General features: G+C 34.6%; 1 protein-coding gene across 2 annotated transcripts in view; it reads right to left on the bottom strand.

Moving 5' to 3' along the window:
- The window catches only part of CDH9 (cadherin 9), a 97,857-nt gene that overhangs the window by 20,006 nt on the left and 56,375 nt on the right, over window positions 1-21,476 (bottom strand). For both annotated transcript variants that reach the window (XM_064427559.1, XM_064427551.1), the window contains exons 4-5: window positions 5,051-5,170; window positions 2,690-2,857 (exon numbers count right to left, since the gene is read on the bottom strand). In XM_064427559.1, the coding sequence (XP_064283629.1) occupies window positions 2,690-2,857; window positions 5,051-5,170 (288 nt within the window). The remainder of the gene's footprint in view (window positions 1-2,689; window positions 2,858-5,050; window positions 5,171-21,476) is intronic.

The raw sequence follows: 21,476 nt of genomic DNA, 5'->3' as shown, positions 1-21,476 counted from the left end.
TAAAACACTAAAAGATCCTGACCTGATCCATTTAATACAAGGAATATATCAAAATTCTAAGTGCAGTATGAGTTCTGTCTCCAGTTGCAAAAACTAAGCACAAAAGAGAGTGCCTGAAAATATCTTATATTTATATAGATATGTAGCAAAATGGAATCTAATGCTTGATGCTAAATTGTGATTGCTGTTACAAATTCAAGGTTGTAACTCAGCCTATTTTTCTGTGATCCACACAGACTAAATTGTATATTGTTCTCTCGAACCAGTCTGCAAATGGGATGAAAGGTAGGATTCCTGGCAGCTACACCATGAATTTCAAGCCCTGAACCCTTGACAAATTCAAGGGTTTGGCAGCTGAGCCAGATCTACCATAAGAACAGGTTCAGTCATGGTACTTGTTACTCCTTCCAGATAAATACCTCCCTTAAGTGCTGTTTTGTTTGAAAGCATTCCTATTTTTGTGGTGCTGTGTGAATGCCACACATTTCAGCATGTGAGATGGCTATTTGGTTCAGAGTACAATAGAATTCAAATATGTAAGGTTTTCATTACAGTACCAATTTAATTCCATTTAGGTCTATGTCTTCTAATTTTGCACAACTACTTTTAGGAAACAAAACAAAACAGAAAATGCTTCTTCTAGATGGAGACTGAACAACCACTACTTCACAGTGCCATTTTACTTTCTCCAGTCCCTCTAAGAAATTAATTTTTGACTCTTAAATATCTTGATATTAACTGGTGTTGCTTGCAACTGCTGTTCACCCTCTTCTTTGGCAAACAATTTTACTTATAGTTGGTTCACATAAGAGAAAATGGAAGACAAATATTTTCATAAAAAGCAAACTTCCAGAACAGACAGTTTTTTGAAGGTGTACCCCTCTTCTTAAATACCTAATAAGGAATGAAATCTGTCTGATATTTCTCTTTCTCTGATTTCCTAGAAAATATTAAAAAATACCACACTGAGGAAAAAGAAAATGAGAGGGAAGGATCATCAGCACAACTGAAACTGCAGCATCAGAAGATCCCACAGCAGGCCTTCTGTAGGCCGACCACACAATGTGTTTCAGAAATGTTCAAGGTAGAATACTAAGGAGAACATTGTGTGAAGCATCAAATGTCAAATTGTGTAAATTTCTTTAAAAAGTTCCCATCCCAAAGTTTATTGAAATAATCAGAAAAACATTCATAGACTTGAGGCTTCTGTTAATTTTGAAAGAAGAGCATCATTAAGAACACAGGCTAAGGGGACTGGAAACCTTAAATTATTTTGCAGTTCTATATGTTCATTCTTTCTTTTATCTTATTTTATTCAACAGGGAGGCTTACAGTGCAATGTGCCACCATAAATTAGAGTTTAGGTTCCAGAATTCCTATTTGCCAAGATACTATAGGCTGCATCATGCTATACTTTTTTAAGAAGTATCCCCTCATGGAGTCGAACAGGAAGTTCAGTTAAAAATTGATATTTTAATTTATCATGTGAAGGTGACTCTGATAAAGTGAATTCTGAATGTGAATTGAAATTATATTTCTTTATGAGGGTTTCCCTCCCCTCTCTTCTTTTAAAGCAATGTGTTATCATGGATAGAATGAAACAGTAATTTATAATTCCAAAGATCCATTCTTCCATGCTGTCAGTTTTCCAATATTTTTTGGTTTTTATCTGCGCTATGTTGAACAGTTTGTACTATTCTGGGTGTACTTATTGCCATGGTACTGAAGTGCTTTTAAAGTCCAGGAGAGCATTTTATAAATCAGCTCTCTTTGTTCAGTCCTTAGTGGATCTGTAAAGAGCCAGGTCTCTCATCAGTGTGAACAAGCAATTCAAATTTTATTATGTGGACACTTTTCTGGCAGGCACTGAACTGAGGCTGTAAATTTCTCCTATCTGCAGCCTATCAAACAGTTATCAGACACTGACTGTAACAACATGAGATTGGATTTAAACACTGGCCTAGGATAAAAAGACTTTTGTAGGGTATTACTCTGAAGCTTTCTGTGTTGTGCAGCTTTCTGCTATTTGCTATTTTTTTCCTTATGCAAAGATATTTTTAAAAACCTTATTTTATTGTGTCAGACTGGCCTAGATTATCAAAACCATTCAAGAACTGAACACAGATTACTAGTACGTAAACCAAATGCTTAGACTGCCAGCAGAACAAAAGACCTGATCAACGCTGCCTGTTCAAGTCTGAGCATTAGAAAACCTGCAATGTATTTGCTTGCTTCAACACAAAAAACTTAAAGCATTAAAGAACAGATCTTTATGTTTTGCAATTAAATTCCTCTAAAGTCCCTGCAGTTGGCCTAAATTATTGTTACAGTTTATATTTCTGTAAGCAGAGTAAGAATGAGAAGTTTATCACTCCAACAGATAATTTGATATTAAAAAAATGTAGGCAGAGATTCCCATTTGCCTTGGGATGATGCAAAATAAACAGACACAGCAGTGGGAAAGTACTACAAAAACAGTGACAAAAAAGACCTAAAAACAAACAAAAAAAAAAAAAATCCCAAAACAAACGAGCATAAAGGAAGCCCCCCCCCACCCCCCCAAAAAAAAAAAACAAAACCAAAAAACCAAAACAGAACAAACAAACAAACACAACTTCCAGATGGCCAAAGCAAACCAGCTGATTTTTGACAGGTTCTTTGGAAAACCAAACTCTTAGATGCTTCATACTCTGGGGGAAGCGAGGTGGATTGTCGTTGACATCAGTCAGTGTGATGTTCACGGTGGTGGTCCCTGATAATCCTCCCATCTGGCCTCCCATGTCTTTAGCCTGGATGACCACTTGGTATTGCTCCCTGTTTTCTCTGCTCATGTCTGGTAAAGCAGTCTTGATTATGCCTTGAAGGAGTGAAAAGAAAAAGCAGAGACAGAGTGGTGAAGGAGAAGTCCCATTCACTATAATCCCAGAGCTCTTAGATGGATTCACATCAAATACTCTGTGCAGATGCTAATCCACAGCAGTCACAACAAGGTGTACTGCAATAAACCTTTCAATCTCTGGATTATTTAATGTGATTTTAAGAAAAAAAAAAATGTAACAGATTATTCATTGGTTTTGTTTTGCTAAATCTATTTGATTATTCTTTTAATGACAAAAATATCAATATGTTAATTGAGTTAATGAAATTTTGCAGTTTCTGTCCCCAGTTATTATTTAATATATTGTATAATCTTCAACCCTGGTGGCATTTTGATATTATAGCACAAGGCTGAACTCTAACATGTCCAGTACTCATTATTCTGGGCTGTAATAGATCATAGATTTTGATGCTCAGTGATGTCTGCTGTAAGTTATGCTGGAATTACAGCTAATAAAAAAAAATGGACAAGAGTCTAAAATTAGTTTTGAAAAAATTATTTTGGGGTGCCCAATTTGAAGGATTTCATAACTGTAATTTGAATGTTTCAGTCACTTTTGTAGTACGAAAGAAAAGTCTCAGGTGAGAAAACTAGAAGTTTTCTGTACTGTACAAAAAAGTTCTGTACACCACTTTTCATTAAACTTCCTTTTTGAAAACCTAGAAAAGCTTTTTATTTTTATTTTTATTTAGAAGACTGGTGGCTTTTCAAAGTTGGAGTGAGCAGAGCTTTCTCTCGTGAAATGATAAAATGTAAGCATAGTATCCTTTTCTGCTTGAAGGATTCGCAGCACTTCCTTTTCTTTCTCAGAAGAAGGCTTTCATTATAGGCTCAGTTTGATATTGCAAAAAAAAAAAAAAAGGCAACCCTGGAAAATTTATACTTCTAGCAAGTGAGTGAAATAAAGAAAAAACCTTTGCAGCTTAGTGGTTATGACATTTATGTCTGAGCCAGGATTACCAGGTTCTGATTATCATACGTAGGCTTGCTAATACATGTAACATAAAACAGCAAATTGGATTAAAATGAAAAAATAATCCCTGAACCAAAGATGAGAGGCTGGGTGTTTCCCTTACTTTCTGACTGCCTAAACACTTGCTGCCACCAGTTATTGCCCATGTGGTACTGGTCCTGTTTCCCTGCTCATGACTGGTAATGATCTGTGAGTAGGGGACTGGAGAAAAGAGAAAAAAAAAGCGAGAGATTGAAAAAGGGGGGAAACCCAAACACTTTTATCCAATGCAAAATCTTTATGCTCCCTTTTAAAATTGTAGCCATGGCATTCATTATCTTTTGAATATTATGTCTTTGCTGTATTTAGAAAAAAAAACAAATTGTTTCAACAGAAAGTTAGCCATCATCTGAGCACGCTCAATGGATTAGGAATTTCAGGGATTATAGACAGAATTTCACTTAAATTCTTAGTTAGAAAACCAGAATAATTTTGATAACATGCAAGAAAAACTAATGCAATGCCTACTGAGTCTTGAGTGCCTTAGGATCAGATTTTTGGAAGAGGAAAGTTCTGGTGACATCTTTCTTTTCTGAACACTAATTTTGAGTCATAGATATCCATAATCCACACTTGTTTTGTTGTGGTTTTTTTTTTTTTGTTTTGTTTTGTTTTGTTGTTTTGGGTTTTTTTAGCTTATGCTTGTTTCTTATCCAATTTCTTGCATAACAGTGAAAAAGGCTTCAATTCATTCTTTTCAACTTGAAAGCATTAATGATACTTGGTTCAGATCCCATACCTCTTGGAATCATAATGTAGCTTCAAAAAAAAGCTTAAGTTAAAAATGAACTGATTAAGAATCAGTGGTCAGGGATCGATTCCAAACTTTTAGAAATATTTAATTGCCTGTGTGATTTTTTTTTTTACTTTATAGTATGAAAATGTCCAGCTCCTATTTATGTTTTTCAAAGGTAAACAGATTAATTTCCCAGAACTTGCTGTAAAATAGGCTTGTGATTAATTTTGATGATTCTTTAGACCCTTTACAGTACTTTACACCTTTTTTCTTTTTTAACTTTTGGCCTTTACAGTTAGCAAGCATCTTCTGGAAATCTTAGTCATACCAAGAAAAGCAATTTTTCTGCATTAATATTATTTTAACAGAATAAAACCCCCCATACTTTTATTTTGTTTCCAGTGAGACCGAATGGATTGCTAACCTGTTTCTGGATCCACTGAGAAATATGGCTGTCCCTGGAGGATGCTGTACACCACTTTGGCACTGTTCCCGTAGTTGGCATCATCAGCGTCTGTGGCTGTCACCTGAATAACAGATGTGCCTAAATGGGTACCAAGCAAAGAATCAGCAGATTTTAGGAAGGCATCTACTTCTTATAAAACACATAAACTTGTTGCAGTATTGAATTCAGTAAGAAATCAAACAATATACACTGAAACAATCCAGAGTTATCCTACTCAAGAGACAGTAAAATAAAATCCCATCTTCCTGGTGACTGGACCTAAAATCATTATCACTTAAGATTCATGCTTCAGTTTAATAACATACAAGGACTGACATGTCTTTGAAACCCAACACAGCATTAGGTTTTTTGGTGATCAAACAGGTATGAAGGCTGTTCTCTGGCAATAACACAACCTCAGCTGAAACTGTTCACTTAAAGGTTTGGCTTAATTAATAAATAAACTTAAATCAAATTTCCCCATACTCATTTTCTGCTCAGACGAAAAAAGTCAAGTTTCTGAATTCTGGCTCAATGAAACACTTTGTCTCATCCTAAACTGATTTTTGAGGTTCTATTAAAAAAAAATAGTTTTGCAAGAAGAAATTTTATTTGTGGGATTTTATTTGGTTTTTTTTTTTTTTTGTTTGTTTGTTTTTCTCTTTTGGTCAAAGTTATTTGGCAAATATATGACATTAAATGCTACTGATGTTTTTCTGGCATTTGCTCATTTTATGTGACAATAGTTTACCCTTGTCCTGTGATCATAAAAAAGAAAATATAGGTTATATGGGATTATGAGTACTGTGAGCCAATAAATTTGGTGTAGTTTATGGGTTGGAAGCAAATGAAAGCTTCTGTAAAGCCTTTCTTATAAGATATAAAAGCACAAAGGTATCCTTCACAAGCTTTTATTTTCCTTAGTACTTAGATGTCAGAATGCATTTTGTTCACACAATCTAGAGCTGACAAATGTCTAGATAGATGGAGGCAGCCCAATAGCTAAGGTGTAAAGGTGCTTGACTCCTTGCCAGGGGAAGAAGGCTGCCTGAGAAGAAGCTCTTTACCTTATTTTTTTTTGCCAGGATTTTTTTGGGTTTTGGGGTTGTTTTTTTTTGTTTTGTTTTGTTTTGTTTTGTTTTGTTTTGTTTTTTGTGTTTTTGGGGTTTTTTTTGTTTGTTTGTTTGGGTTTGTTTTTGGTATCTCACTTTCTTTGCAAGGAAAAGTTCTAGTAAACACTGTCTACTTAATTGATATCATTCCCTATTCCTCTTTTTCTATACCTTCAGTCTCTCTAGATTGAAGTGCCCTCAGATAACTTGCAGGAAAATGTCTGCCTTGACTGTAAGTTTAGAAGACCCTCATTTACCTGTGATTAATGATATTGAAGTGAACAATTTCTATTGTTTCTTTTGAGCATATCCCAGGGACTGGGAAAAGTAGAAATCCAGGGTTAATCAAACAGATTTGTGAGGGTCCATTATTATCAGGTCCTATTAGACACAACTATTTTTTTCATAGTACATAATACAGCTTTACAAATAATAGTTTTACCTACATAACAATTCCTAATATTTTAGGTTATTTGAAGAACATATCAAGTGAGGATGAATACTTCTTTCTCTGCAACAAACCAGTACAAAAATGTTGTAAAAATGCTTTGTCAGAAATCATCAGACTCTGAAGACAATTTTTACCATCAGGTATCTGGATTACTTTTGGCCTGGTTAAACAGCTAGATGCCATCTGTGTGCCATGCTGAGCTGTAAAGATTATCCCAAAGAAGAGAATATTTAAGGACATTTTAATCACTTGCAGTGTCCAGTAGAACTGCTCATCTGGACAAAAAAATCAAGACACTTCTTTGATAATCGTAAAGTTCCATTACTCCCATCTGCTTTCAGAAAAGCAAGTTATATCCCCTGCTTCCTCAAGACAAACAGGGAAAGAAGAGTCAATATCCCTTGTTAGCCTATAAAAACCATAATCAATAGAACAATGTGCTTATACTGTGTGACGTTGTAGCATATAGAAGCTAAGAATCGAGAGTAATTTCTCTGTCCATCACCAAAAAAAAACCAACCCAAAATACCTTTATGATTATGAAAGGTTTTTTCTGGGGCCTCCTGATCTAGGCACTGTCATGGGACTGACGCAGAAGTTTGAGTATGGTTATAGCAACCAAATGCACATGAATGCTCTTTTTTTTTTATTTTCCCAGTATATTGTTTTGGTGAAGAGAAAAAATGCTGAATTTTTTTTTTTAGTTAGCTTTTGTTTGTTTCTTTTTTAGAGCAGTTATTACAGGGCTTAGGGCAGTCTTCAAGAGACTTCTGTGTTTGTCTCATTGGAATGTCTGTCTGTTTCCTGAGGCTCAAGTGCCATATAATTATGGTTGCTGAGGAGAGTACAGAAGATGTAACCATACAAAAACTTTTCATGAGGTGAAAAGATAGTATTACAAATCTCCTTTTTTTCTGTTAAACTAATAGTACAACTGTGAAAAATTATTAACAAGAGTATAGCCTAAAAAAATTCAATGTTAGCAGGCAGTTAACTCTTTGCCAACAGTCTGCTGTGTCAAAAAGAAGGACGTTCACAAATGATAGACAGTACTTGTGCAACTTTCTTTCATGAGATAAGAAACTTCTCTTAGCTGTTTGGGTCAGAAATGCCAGTGAAATAAAGGCAATGGTATAAAAGAACTCAATATTACCTATGGAATAATTGGTAAAGGGACAAAACTTTTTAATTAAAGAAAAGTAGGCCTTATCTTTGCCCTATTTGAATGGCAGCCACAGTATGATCTGATCATTTATTTGTTTATTTATAGACTATATTACCTCACAAGTAGCCTCTTACTACATTTTTTAGAGAAAATCAGCTTGATTTAAAGTACAAATAGGCTGTCTGGATGAATACAGCAGGAATGAAGGAATCAAGTACAGTCTTGGAACAATGGGGAGTGGGGGAAATTATTTTAGTGTTTACCTTTGTTTCTCACCATCCAACTCTATTTTTATTGTGCAGTAAATTAATTTTTCAAGTGAAGTCTGTTTTCCTTAATGTGGTAATTGTTAAGTAATCACTCACTCTTTACTTAAACCCATGAGCTTTTCCATTTTCTTTTCTCTCCCAGTTTTGTTGAGGAGGGGAGTGAGAGAGCAGTTGGGTCGGCTTCTGGCATCCAGCCATGATCAAATGTGCCACAGAGCAAATTGGTGTGAAGAATGACACAGAAAATGTGAAAATAACTACAATAACAGTCTAAGTAGTCTGCAAAGCCAAGTCCACTTCAACCCAATCTAACCCAGCAAGTTCTAATCCATTTTAGGTTGGTAAGTAAATCTCAGAATTCTCAAGAGGTATGTCCTTTTCCTTTTCCTTTTCCTTTTCCTTTTCCTTTTCCTTTTCCTTTTCCTTTTCCTTTTCCTTTTCCTTTTCCTTTTCCTTTTCCTTTTCCTTTTCCTTTTCCTTTTCCTTTTCCTCTTTTTCTTTTCTTTGTCTTGAGAATGGAAACTTAAGCACTTTGATAACATATATGTTGTATGATGTATGGGTCCTAATGTAGGGGCAGCAAAGCGCATGAGGTAAACTTTGAAGGTAACCTGAGAGAAGACAAATCTAGATCTGTGTTAAGGCATGCTTCTGCATATATTTGTGTGTGCATAAAAATTCATGTAAGTGCATGTACAACTGTAGAACCCAAAAAGGAAAATTATTAGAGTTAGAGAGAGCATGCCTTCATATCTAAGTGTAGAATTGAGTGTCACTAACACAGATAACTAGAAATCATGAAGAGTGAGCCATAGATTTGAAAAAAAAAAACAACAAAAACAACAAAAAAACCAAAAAACCCCCAACAAAACAAAACCCACAACATTTTAAATAAGAATGTTTTTATGAATTATGTTTAAAATGCTTTCTATTCTTTTTGTGCTATTAAGTGTTTGAAAGAATCCCTCTGGTATAATTAGGTCTCCCAGCATGATACCAGAGTCCATTGCAAAACCGAAGTAAATAGCTTGAGGAGGATTGTTGCAGTGCAAAAGAGGTCTTCCACTAGATAAGACAGGCACATATTTTGCTATCTTTTGATGTGAAGTCATGCTGTTTAGCATGCAACTCTTGTTCCTACTTGGCTCTTTTGGCTGACATGAATTACAACAGCTTTTGCCAGTCAGAAGGATATATCTGCATCTACTGGAAAATTTTAGTTTTACTGATAACTTGTTCTGTAACCTTAATTTTAAACAGTGCTCTCCATCTTGGGAGAAGAAAATTAGCAGATTTTGTTATTAGTACCATGTGCTTCAAGATTCTACCACAAATGTTGAATAAAAAAATGGCAGTGATTTTTTTTAATAAAATTAGTATTTCAGAACAATTCAAACTTCTGATTTTAAGAAAAAAATAAGAAGGCTTAGGCTTTGGTTAATAAGTATAAAGTATTCAAAAAGTTGTTTGGAAGTAAAAGAATCTGAAAATGCTGAAACAGGATGTTTTTTACATTATGAGACAGCTTCATTTCTATTTTTTTTAAGTTGACTTCTGTCAAAACTGGCAATTATTGAAAAGTTCTGACTCTTACAGAGGAGTTTTGTCTGTGTATGTGCAGAAAGTCTGTTTCATTTTCAGAAATAGAAGACCAGCTGGGGTAACTGGAGAGGCAGGAAGGACTTTATCTCCTAAAGGAGAAGCTCTTATGCTTGCTTCCTGTTTTCAAACACAATGACAATCTGCTGTTCATCAAGTTTATTTACAGAGCAAAGACTTTAGAATGGAATTACTTTTACAAGTGAAAAATATTTGGGTAAGCTCTGAAAAACCTCTGGAGGTAAAATTGATAATTTTGTATGTCTAGAAGCTCAAAGACTATGAATGGACATGTAGTTTGCTCAAACAACATCTCTCCAAGGATTATGCAGATGTAGTCTGGAGATACCCCTGCTGAAAACATGAGTGAAATTTTAAGTGAGCTACAGAAATGTTGAGGGGTTTTAAACCACTTTTGTCTTTGGGAGAAGATTGTTTCTGTCTGGAGAATAAGACAATTAACTAGACAAATGATAGAAGAGAAGCTATGCGGCACTAACCCAAGCCTAAAAAGTTTAGGGAGGCATTGGGCTCCCTAGTATCTCATTAGGCACCAAGTATCTCATTTCCACATCAGCTGGATGACATTCCTTCTGACTACTTCATATGTGAAGTACAGGAGTAAAAAAGGTTGAGATATTATTTATCACAACTCTTATATTTTGATTAGAAGACAAACCTACCTAGAAAGATAAAAGAATAGCAAACCACAAAGTGAACTGTGCTCTTTTTTACATGACCACAATTTAGTGAGGTTTTCTCTAGATTATTCTTCCTTTTATGTAGAAAGGGCCAGAAGGTTGGTAGCATGAAAGATTTTGTAAAAGAAAGGAAAATAACAAATAAAAGCAGAAAAGGAGCAAGTTTCAACAGGTAAATAGATACATGATCCAAGGCAGAAGAGGAGTAAATGGGCATAACCAAAAAAAAATAAAGCCAACTTAGAATAAGTAAGCAACCTCAGGAGCTAGACTCAAAAGAGCAGTAGCATTATAATGGAAAAGTAGAAAGGACCTTAAAATATAGTTCATTCATGTACATTGAGAAGAAATATCTTAAAAAGACGAGAGTGAGAAGGTAAAAAGATGGCATAAAAGTAGACATACAATAAATAATTTATTAATTCTATTTTACCAAGTTCAATGATTTTTGATAATCTATTACATAGTTATGAGGTGAAGCTTAGTTTCACTTGAAAACATGCTGTCTTATTTTTGTATCTCTTGTCTCACAAAATTTTTGATTGAGAAATCAGCTGATATACTAGCTATTGTACATGTTTACTGTGTCCTTGTTTTCGATATCCACTGACCTTCTCTTTTCTCTCCTTCTCAGGAACCCAGGAATCACAAATATTACACCACTGTGGTATAGGTAAAGAGTCACTGCAATCCCTGCTAATGTGACCAAAAGAAATTTGTGAAAGACTTAAGAACACCAAGCTATGCTGCCTACTGTAGCCTTACTTTCCCTACTTTCTCCTCTCCATTTCAGTCCATAGCAGTAAAAGCAGATGGACCAAACCACTCATTTCAGAAATACAAGATGCTATTTTTGCACACTTTTACTTCAGAAAATGTACTTTATATTTTGTAAACAAAATGAAGAAACAATGCTCATAATTACTTGTGTGTGTTGCATTGGGATGGTTTGGGGTTTTGTTTACTGCATCCTTTCCTATGACAGAAAGAAACCCCATTTTAGATTGTGTTATTTGAACTTGCATTAGAGCAGGAACCAAGTGCTAGTGATTGTCTCACCACACAGAGAGATGTAATGTGACTAAACTGCTCTGTCTACAATCTGCCTGCATTTGCAGTGAATAAAATACATACACCATTGTAACATAATGTCAGAAACTGAACTAGGAAAGAATGGCTAAAGCTGAACAAAGTCTCCAGCACTCACCCTCCTACTGTTTGATACCTTGATACAATAACTTTAGTTTTCCTTTGGCAGTAATTGTAACTGTGAAATGCATCAGATGCCCTGCATGAGAATTTGAAAAGCATTATGGATGCAATAACAAGTGGGAAACAGTAAAAAGAATGAGGAATAACTTGAAGGACTGGTGAGTGAACAACTCTGTGCAAGTTTATTCTTTTGTGAAGCTGCTTTTTCCCCTTCTCACCTTAAAGTTACTTCTGAAACAGTAATACTGGTGCAATCAAATGGCAGAGATGAAACAGGGAAAAGGGTAGTCAGACTCTTAAGTGTTAACGCAGATTAGCTTTCACATTTCATTTTCTAATGATTAAAGAGGTACAGTAAAAAATTATCTGCCATCCTTAATAAATGACTTGCAACTTAGAAGTCTTGATTTTGTTCAATACGCTGTACCTCTTTACAATTAGAAAACACTTTTTTTAAGGCAGAACAAATGTTTACAGTCTATGTTTAAAAATACACTAAATTCCTATTAAAATACTTAATTACAGAATTATCCTCAAAATTCTAATTCACAATAATGGTGAAATTCACCAGTAATGTGTTTCTGGGTCTGAAGCTGCTGTATGTACAGAGGGTTGATCTAACAAGAAGTAGTTGCTAATGAAATTGACATGTTGAAGGAGCCACAAGTAATGCTGTAGTATGGCCATAAATCACCCTGATTACTCCTAATCTGCCCACAGGGGACATGGAAATGGGCCACCTGTATGAACTGGCAGCTGCCCTCCATGACACGTCAATCACAACAGCTCCACAACTTGTTTCATTTTTAAAGATGAGAGTGGCAGTTTTCAGCCTATGCCTCATCTTAATTTCTGGAATACTCCAAAAGAGAGAAACAACATTCTGCTCTTTTTATGATTAAGCATAGGAAGAGTTCACCCTGTTGATCCTATTAAGAGAAGCTGCAGTTCATAAAGGCTGCAACATGCTTACCTCTTGGTTAAAAATCCCTACTCCTAGCCAGCAGTTTCAAAGAAGGCTTTAGTTTTATTCATAGGGTTTTAAGTAAGAACTTTGGAAATTTTTTGGAAGACCACAACTGCTTTTGAGAAAAAGCCAAAGCAAAAAGCATCTTAAAGCTATACTACATGAATGAAGGAAGCTAAGAGTAGTGAAGAAATAACATTTCTGTGATTAAGTCATTATTCTATAAAGTTTTAAAAAAAAAAAGAAATAAAAAAGCAAGCTTAAAGAAACAGTTTTCAAAGATCCAGTTCTGATGTACATGCCTGTACTGTTTTGTATTTTGCAATGCACCACTAAAATTTATGATTTTTTTTTTTTTGAGAAGGAGCAAGCTGACTTTCTGTACTTATTTTTTATTTGCTCCTTTTTTGAGCTCAGCTTATGTATCTCTTTATGAGTTTTTGAATTTCTATCTATGAATGAGAACTAGAATTTTACTCTCCTTTGTATCTTCAAAATTAGTCTCTAATAAATATTAATGAGAACCTTTACAGAGTTTGTACTTTTGCCAGATCTGCAAACAGGTGCATTTTAAGCCATATGTAAATCTCTTTTTTGACCATGAGCAAGAACATAATTTTTACAATGGCAGGCTGGCCTCATCTTTATGTTACTTGGGATCATTTTTGTCATCTGTTGGAACTCCCTTTTGGGTAGTGATAAAGTTTGTCTTTTAAACACTAATACAGCTGTGGAAAGCAGCAATTTCCATAAAAATGCAGTCAATTAAGTATTATGGCAGCCCTAAATTTACGTTAGTTTACAATATGTGATTCTTGAAAATCTCTTGCTTCTGTGATATTTAGATACTCTGGATGTTGTCTGTTAAAATAACAATAAAGACCTATAATTTTGAGGAGAAATGGAGTCTAAAACAAAGCAAATTAATAAATTCCAGAATTATCTCAATTATTTGTTTTTTAAAGTTACATTAAGTAGAGTATCATTTTCACACAAATGCAGAACACTTCTAGAGTGTGCATGCCTCTATTTAAGTAAATACGAATGTAAGTACCTATATATGTGTGAGTGTGTTGGTGTAGGTATGTGTCTAGAATATTAAGTATGGTCAATCAAGAGATTTTGCTATTATTGTCTCTAGGCACTTCATTTACCTTCAAAAGTGTTCAAATGCCTTAAGTATAATGTGTCAAATGATTCAAAAGCAAACGTGTTTTGCTAAAGACTGTTGAGCTTTCACTATGCCTGCAAATCAATTGGAAGTTCATTGGTGATTTAGTGCAAGACTCCACTGACAGTAAACGATCATGGGGACAATCTCATCTGGACATATTTCACAAATGGGCATGAAGAAAATTAAAGGTGCTGACTATAAGTTACTTGCTTGCGAAATACTCTTAAAAATGCCTGAGCCAACTTGAAAATGCTTAGACACTGTGGTGATTAAGATTCAGTGAAAATTAATTTGACATATGCTTTTAAACAGTGTGTTTATTTTCCTCAGGTAGACATACCTTCCTGACCAAGGTGTCTTTTAAAATTGTAGTCATCAAGTCAGTATCAGTCTTCTGGACCACGAAATATAATATTATTTTTAACCTTCCTCTCTCCTAAACTACATCTATGAACTAAAAAGGTGGCTACCCTTTAGGCGTGTGGTAATTTCTTTTCACAACTGTCACATATTTTGACTTTATGAGGAAATAAAGCTTTCAATTTTTTTTTACTGTGTACATAGCCTAATTTATCACAGGTTATTTATCATTGGTCTTGGAATAGAATGAAGTAACTGCTATTGAGCTGGCTTTCTGGCAGGAAGCGTTGATGACAATTTGGAGTTTATTGGCAGTTAAATGTAAGATATTCACACATGTACATATTTTGGGGATATTAAGTTAGATTGTATTGTTCTGGTTTGGTGCAGGGGGTTGTTTATTTTTAATCTCCAATTAAGTGTGAGCAATGTATTTTGCATATGAAGATATGAGCAACTTGCATAAGGAATAAAACTGTTACTTGTACAGGTCTTAATCATTCTTGATCTCAATTTTACAGTTATGCATCTATGAGGTTGTAGGAAAAAGCTACTCTGGAAAGTGTTCTGAGGCATCTGGTAAGGTAGTGCAAAATTAAGTAAATGTGAGCATCAGGATCTCTGTCATTGTGGAAACTTGCAGATGTACATTTTGAAAGATATTGAGAAAAATACATGAGAAATGGTGTAACCTATTTGTTCTCATGCTTACTAAAAGATGAGCAACAGTAGGAGTAATATCAAGCGCTTTTCAAATAAGCAGAAGTCAGACAAGAGAGTTCAGATAACACTGGAGTATAACACTTTTCTTGCCTTCATTTTCCAGCACTCTCTGAATGCTGTGTATGGTACAGAAAATTTCAAAAATGACTATATGATTGGTAAGAAGGAAAAATGCTGTTTTATAACAGAATCCAAGCTGAAGTATTCATCAAACTAAGAAAAGCACACATGTAACTGCCATTCCTATAATTCATCTTCTGTGTTGCTATAAACTTGCAATCAATTATCATACTTATTTTAATGATTTAATTGAAAAAAAACATAAGTAAGATATACAAACATATGTATCTAATGTGTGTGTATATGTATATAAACATGTATATATAGGCACATTTTAAGTGAGTAATTTTTTTATTTAATAATACTGCATCCATTATGGACAGATATTTTATCATATCTATTAAGGTAAATAGTGGACTTCTTGGGGACAGGTAATGTTCTTTTCCTGTGTTTTCTACTCTTAGACTGCTGGAATTCTGCAGCTAAATAATTTTTAATTGAATTGGTACTAATCATCCAGATTTGCCTGAGGTAAAGCTTTAACTTCCCAGTAAACCTGCTAAAATTGAGGATTAAGGTGGAGTGAGATAGCTCACAAAAAAGAGGTTTACAGGATAAATGAAGGTTTTGGAATCTAGACCTTTGTTTTGTGAGAGATTGATCTGTTTGATAGGACTGCTATCTTTTTGGAAGACTGAAAATTATGTCCAAGCATCTTTATGTGTGTTCTCTCTATGCGATGATTAGTTAATTTATATTATTTTGGAAAAAAAATGTTTTTTATCTTGAACCCAATATAATCTGTATTGTTTTACTTATATGTTTTAAATATTCTTAGAAGTTATGCAGAAATCTGGTAGGGAAAAACAGATCGATAGAAACAACCCTCTCTCTATGATTTAGTTTCAAAATAGATGCTTGCAGGTGTTAGTATGAATAAAAATAAAATCCTCAACTTTACACTCAACTGCATAATCTTAGCAACTAAGGTGTGTACTCAGGCATCCAAAAATCTGTCTTTTTAAAATAAAAAACTGAAAATATTCTGCATTCAATAGATTAGATTAACTAAGCATCCCAGATGGACTTTAATCTAACAAATAATAATTGTTAAAAATTATAGTTCTCAATGTAATTTCAAAGATCTCTTTTATGGATACATATTAAAAAAATCTCAAACACATTTACCCGTTATCTAGTTACTTGCAATTCTTGACTTAGATCTGTGTAACCAGCCTTCCCATGCCACTACAAAACCAGCATTTGAGAAATCTCATTCTCAAAAATTTTTAAATGAAGAAAAGGGTTTTTTTTTCAGACATCTAAAGGATTTTTTTCAGACCCCTAAAAGTGTACATAAAGTAACATAATTGCATGGTTTCAGAAAAGAACTGTGCATTGGCTTGATATAAACAGTGACATTAATGTTAGCACTTTTAATGCATAATCTGTCCAATACTAAGCTGTTTAATTTAATGTCTGGAATATTTTAATTGTAATGAAGGCTATAACACACATATGCCTCTGTTTGACACGTTCCTTCTGAAAAAGACACAGGGGTTCCTAATATTGGTGCTGGTAATTCCAGTCATTAGTACCAGCAGTTTTCTTGCTGCAGGCTTCAATATGGTCCCATAAATGTGAGAAGGGTCTCACTGCAAGTCTTATTCTGTAGCATGTCTTGAAACAAGGAAAACTATTTGGTGGTTGGAAGCTTCAGAGGCTCATAGGGGAATAAATTAGGTGCCTATAAACTGGCATTGTGCATAGGAATCCATTTACTGTGGCTCTGAAAACAGGTTGCACATGGTTGTGAATAGTAACTATGTTTATATCAAAAGATGTATAGGAGGGTGTATGTTGGTATCAAGAGGTTTAGACACTGGCTGAAACAACATGCTGTTTCAGAATGTAAGTGATAATTTTGGTTTTCAGATGTGAAGCCATGAAAGGATTTAACATCCAGTCAGAGGGACAGCATCTCTAATCAGGCAGACCATATCCTACTGTATTTCCCTGCAGTGTAAGTAAAAGTGCTGATATGAAGATTCTGGGAGCAGTATGCTTTTGTTCACAGATTTTTCTGTTATGGCTGAAAATCTAATGAAATACAAGTAAGGAAAATTAATGCATCAAAAAATATTTAATGAGGTATGAGAGAAGAGCTTTTAAAGCTAGTTTCAAGCTCTAATTTAGATGCACAGGTCTCTGTTTTGGGGGGAGTGAGAGTTTATTGCTTTGGGTTTTTTTGTCTTTTCTCATTTTATTTTGCTTTCAATGTACATAGATAATGGGAAATAATAAATTTGTTGCAATAATGTAGCCAGGCAAACAGTTTTGCAATGAGATAGAAAGAAATTCTATCAAAGAGATAGAAAGGGCAGGCACATTTAACACAATCACGATCTGAACATTCCATTTGGCAAGTTGACTGTCGTTCCAAGGCTATTCCAATGGACATTTCAACATCCATTGCTGCAGTAGCTGAATTTATTATGGCATATCTATGGAGCAGAGCTGTTCTAGTCTTCTATGAAGTAGTAGGAAATGAGTTTGTAGTCAGCTTAAAACTGCACTTCCAAAATTTAGACCAATTAATTTACTAATCCTAAAGTCCCATATAGTGGTATAAAATTTACTTATTCTGCTTACTAATTGCTGCATTTGGAATTCTGGTACCTTCTTTTCTCTTATGAAAAATATTTAAGACCAGAACACTGTGGAAGGTCAGCAGCTGGAGGTCTAAGGGAGCTCAGAGGTCACAGACTGACAGTGAGTTGACAGTGGTTCAGTTCTCACAGGACAGAAATAAAAAAATTGTTTATACCTTCCTGTGTTAGCAGCAAACGCTAGTTACTTTTGCTTGCTGACAGCACTTGTACAAAACCTCAATTTCTTGTAGCACCAAGAATCAGCTGTTACTTGTATCAGGTGACTCAATCGTTCTGGTTTTCCCAATGTGCTGCCTCAGATTTGTGGTGTCTTAATAAGAAATCAAATTTTTTCCCATCTCAAAAGAAGAGAAAAAATAAGAAAGAAAGTGGGAAATCCTGTTTAGGTTCGAAGGATTTTGTAGCTGAAGAAAAATGAATATTTCAAGAGATTATTTAGCTGGATGAAAGAGTCTCACCTGCTTTTACCTGCTATATTTTGCATATTCCTGCCACTTCCCTAACACTAGCTCTAGCATCTAACCTCATGTTATCTGAATCAGGGAAAAGAAGTAGTACAAAGGGAATATTGATCTTGAAAAATCCATCTATATGATGATTTAGCTCCTTAAATTTTCTTCTTCTGGGTTCAGAGGACAGTGGCAAAAACACAAGAGATCACACAAGAGAGGGAACAGAAACCAAAAAGGATAAAAAGTGTGCCACTGTACCTTGATATGTTATCTGTAACATTAAATGTAAACTTTAAATTTGTGAATTATTTGAAATATTCACAAAGATGTTACAGGTGTTTCTATCCAGGCTTCTGTAAAGTCTTTGACATGGTCTCCCACAGCATTCTTTTTTCCAAATTGCAGAGAGAGGGATTTGTTAGGTGGACTGTTAGGTCCATAATGAACTGGTTGAACAGTCACATCCAGTGTGCAGTTGCCAATGCCTCAGTGCTCCAATGGACATCAGTTACAAGCAGTGTCCCTCTGGAGTTTTTACTGGGAACAGTGTTGTTTAATATCTTAATGACATAGACCAAGGGCTCAAGGGTAGCCTCAGCAAACTTGTAGGTGACCCCAAGTGAGTAATGTGATTGACACATCTTAAGGACAGGATGCCATCCAGAGGGATCTGGGCAAGCTTGAGAACTGTCCATACAGGAATCTCATGAGGATTAACAAGACTAAGTGCAAGGGGCTGCACCTGGATCAGGGAAATGCCCCATATCAACACAGGCTGAGGCATGAACATTGAGGAGCTCTGCTGAGAAGGACTTGAGGGTGCTCGTGGATGAGAGGCTGGACATGACCCAGCAATGTGCACTCACGGAAAGCCAAACATGTTCTGGTCTGCATCAAAAGCATCTTGGCCAGCAGGGTGAGAGACCACCTGGAATGGTGCATAAGTATCTCTAGGATTCCCAGAAAAGGAACAACATTGACCTGTTAGAGCAAGTCCAGCAAAGGCCATAAAAAAATTAGGCCGACGGAGCACATTTCCAGTAGGGAAAGGCTGAGAGAATTGGAATTGTTCAGCCTGGAGAAGAGATGGCTTCAGAGCTACCTGATTGCAGTCTTTCAGTACCTGGAAGGACCCAGTAAAAAGAGGGAGAGAGGCTATTCACAGGAGTCTTTAGTGACAGGAAAAGGGGGAACTGTTTTAAACTGAAAAAGGGTAGGTTAATTTGCATATTAGGAAGAAATTCTTTAGTTTGAGGATGGTGAGGAACTGAAACAGGATACCCAGAGAAGTAACCCCATTCTTGGAAGCATTCAAGGTTGAGTTGGAAGGAGTCTGAGCAACCCGGTCTAGTGGAAAGTGTACCTGCCCATGGCCTACAAGGGACCTAGATACCTTTAGGGTCCCTTCCAAGCCAAGCTATTCTATGATCCCGTGATACACACAGTAGATTCATATTAGTCTTAGATGTGATTACTTATATTGTATTTTATGTGTTTATTTTATCTTCCGTCTGTAACAAAAAATATTATTAGTTTTAAAAGGACATTTAAATTTTAGAGAAATTATACATATTGATTGTGGAGTGAACAACATACAGGAAAATCCTAATACTACTGTAACATGCAGCTTGAAATCAGTGGAGCTGTAAAAACCTAAAATAACCTGTTTACAGTACCAGAGCTGTAAAAAATTCCTTGCATACATCATTTTTGCTAGGAAGATGATGTCCATATTATATACATAGATGAATGTGTAGACAATGCATAGAAGAATTTAAGGTAAAAATAATAATGATCTAAATTAAATTCTTTTGGTGTTCTAGTGATTTTCTTTTGAACATTAGAAATATGAAGTTTAAAGCATCCATTCATACTATTCTTTTAAAGTTCTGCCTCATGCCAAATGCAAAATACTTATAAATACTTCTATATATTTTCCTAATAAAAATACTACACGTCCTTAACAGACTTAATGCCCAAAAGTGAAAGAAAAAAATCCAATAGTCCAAAATTATTTGAAAATATCCTAGAAAGATTTATGATTTTGACTATATAATAAAATGAGGGTTTTGACTTTTTACCTTGATGACTTAAGAAAATGTTGGTAGACATCGAACTCTTATTTTCTATATTTTTATTTATTTCATAACAAATAAATTTTATTGCATGAAAATAAGAAAGAACTTAAATTAGGATAAAAATTCTGCCTTTAAAAAAGATTCTGACATTTACAAAGGTTTTGAAATTCTTTCGTTATAGTGGCTAATGCAAAAAGAAATATTGAAAGTATTCTAGTTACAGAATTTCTGTCATCATGCTTAGTTTGACTAAAAGGAATTCTACTTCTATCTTGTAAAATATGGAGTTGTGGATGAAATATTTATTTGAAATGTATCTTTCTCTTAAAGCTAACTCAATAATTCATTTTAAAATAGAGTGCACATTAACAATTAGAATTCTGAAGTTTTGCAAGTTAGCAAACTAGTTTTTAAAGCTTGTGTCAAAGTCAAAACAGTCATTTATAGATTCTTTTTATAAACATCTGAAACCAGGGAAAATATGCAAAAGAGAAAATATAAATATTTCCTGCTGGAACTTGAAAGATGAGAGCTGCTTCTGTTTAGTTGTTTTTACACATCTGTAGTTTAATGGTTACTGAGATAAGCAAATTCAAAAATAGAAAATGTGACAGTTACTGCATTTGGTTTATTTTCTTCCTTTCTATTATTTTTTTAATTTTTTAAGCATAAGGCCTACTTGTTCTTGTAAGAGCTTCCTATACAAAATAACAAACTGTTTTTAGAAATGGATTTGGGATTATGTGATGCTGAAAACATGGTGTAACTAAAAATAATATCAGAATGGAGCGTGGGCTTACTTAAATGAAGCAGTAGTCATGATGATTATAGATTCCCAGGAGATACTATAGAAATATTGAACAATGACAAAGGAACTTCTAAGAGAATCATTGTATAATTGGTGTTTCAGTGTCTCTGCACTCAGAGACAACAGCACAGTAATATAAAAGGTAATGTTAATGCATATTACCCAGTGTGTTTTACTGCATACTCATCTTGCTTTTTATTCTTGTGTATGTCTTTTACATATATATATTATTTGTATCTTTTACATAGAATAGCTCTTCAATACAAGGAATGTTTAGTCTTGCTATAATCCTCTACACCTCAGTTGAAAATGGCCATATTTATATTTCATACATAACACCCTTCTAACAAACCCCACTGACCAGCTAAAGAAAAACTCTTGCATTCTGATTATTTTCAATAAAAGTGATATAATGGAAAAATTATATGCTCTAAATGTAACCATTTAAATTATTCTGTGCTGTGTAGAAATCCTCCTGTGTAGAAATCTTAAAATATGTTATGTGTCTTTGGTTAAAACTATAAATTTACAAAGTAGCATTTTAAAGAAATGACTGGTAAACTAAATTAAGCATTGTCCCTTTTTTAAATAGAATCAATGCA

Source organism: Passer domesticus, chromosome 1, assembly GCF_036417665.1.
Source record: "Passer domesticus isolate bPasDom1 chromosome 1, bPasDom1.hap1, whole genome shotgun sequence".
Lineage (NCBI taxonomy): Eukaryota > Metazoa > Chordata > Aves > Passeriformes > Passeridae > Passer > Passer domesticus.
The sequence above is the reverse complement of the archived record's forward strand: the minus strand, read 5'-3'. Positions and strand labels throughout refer to the sequence as shown.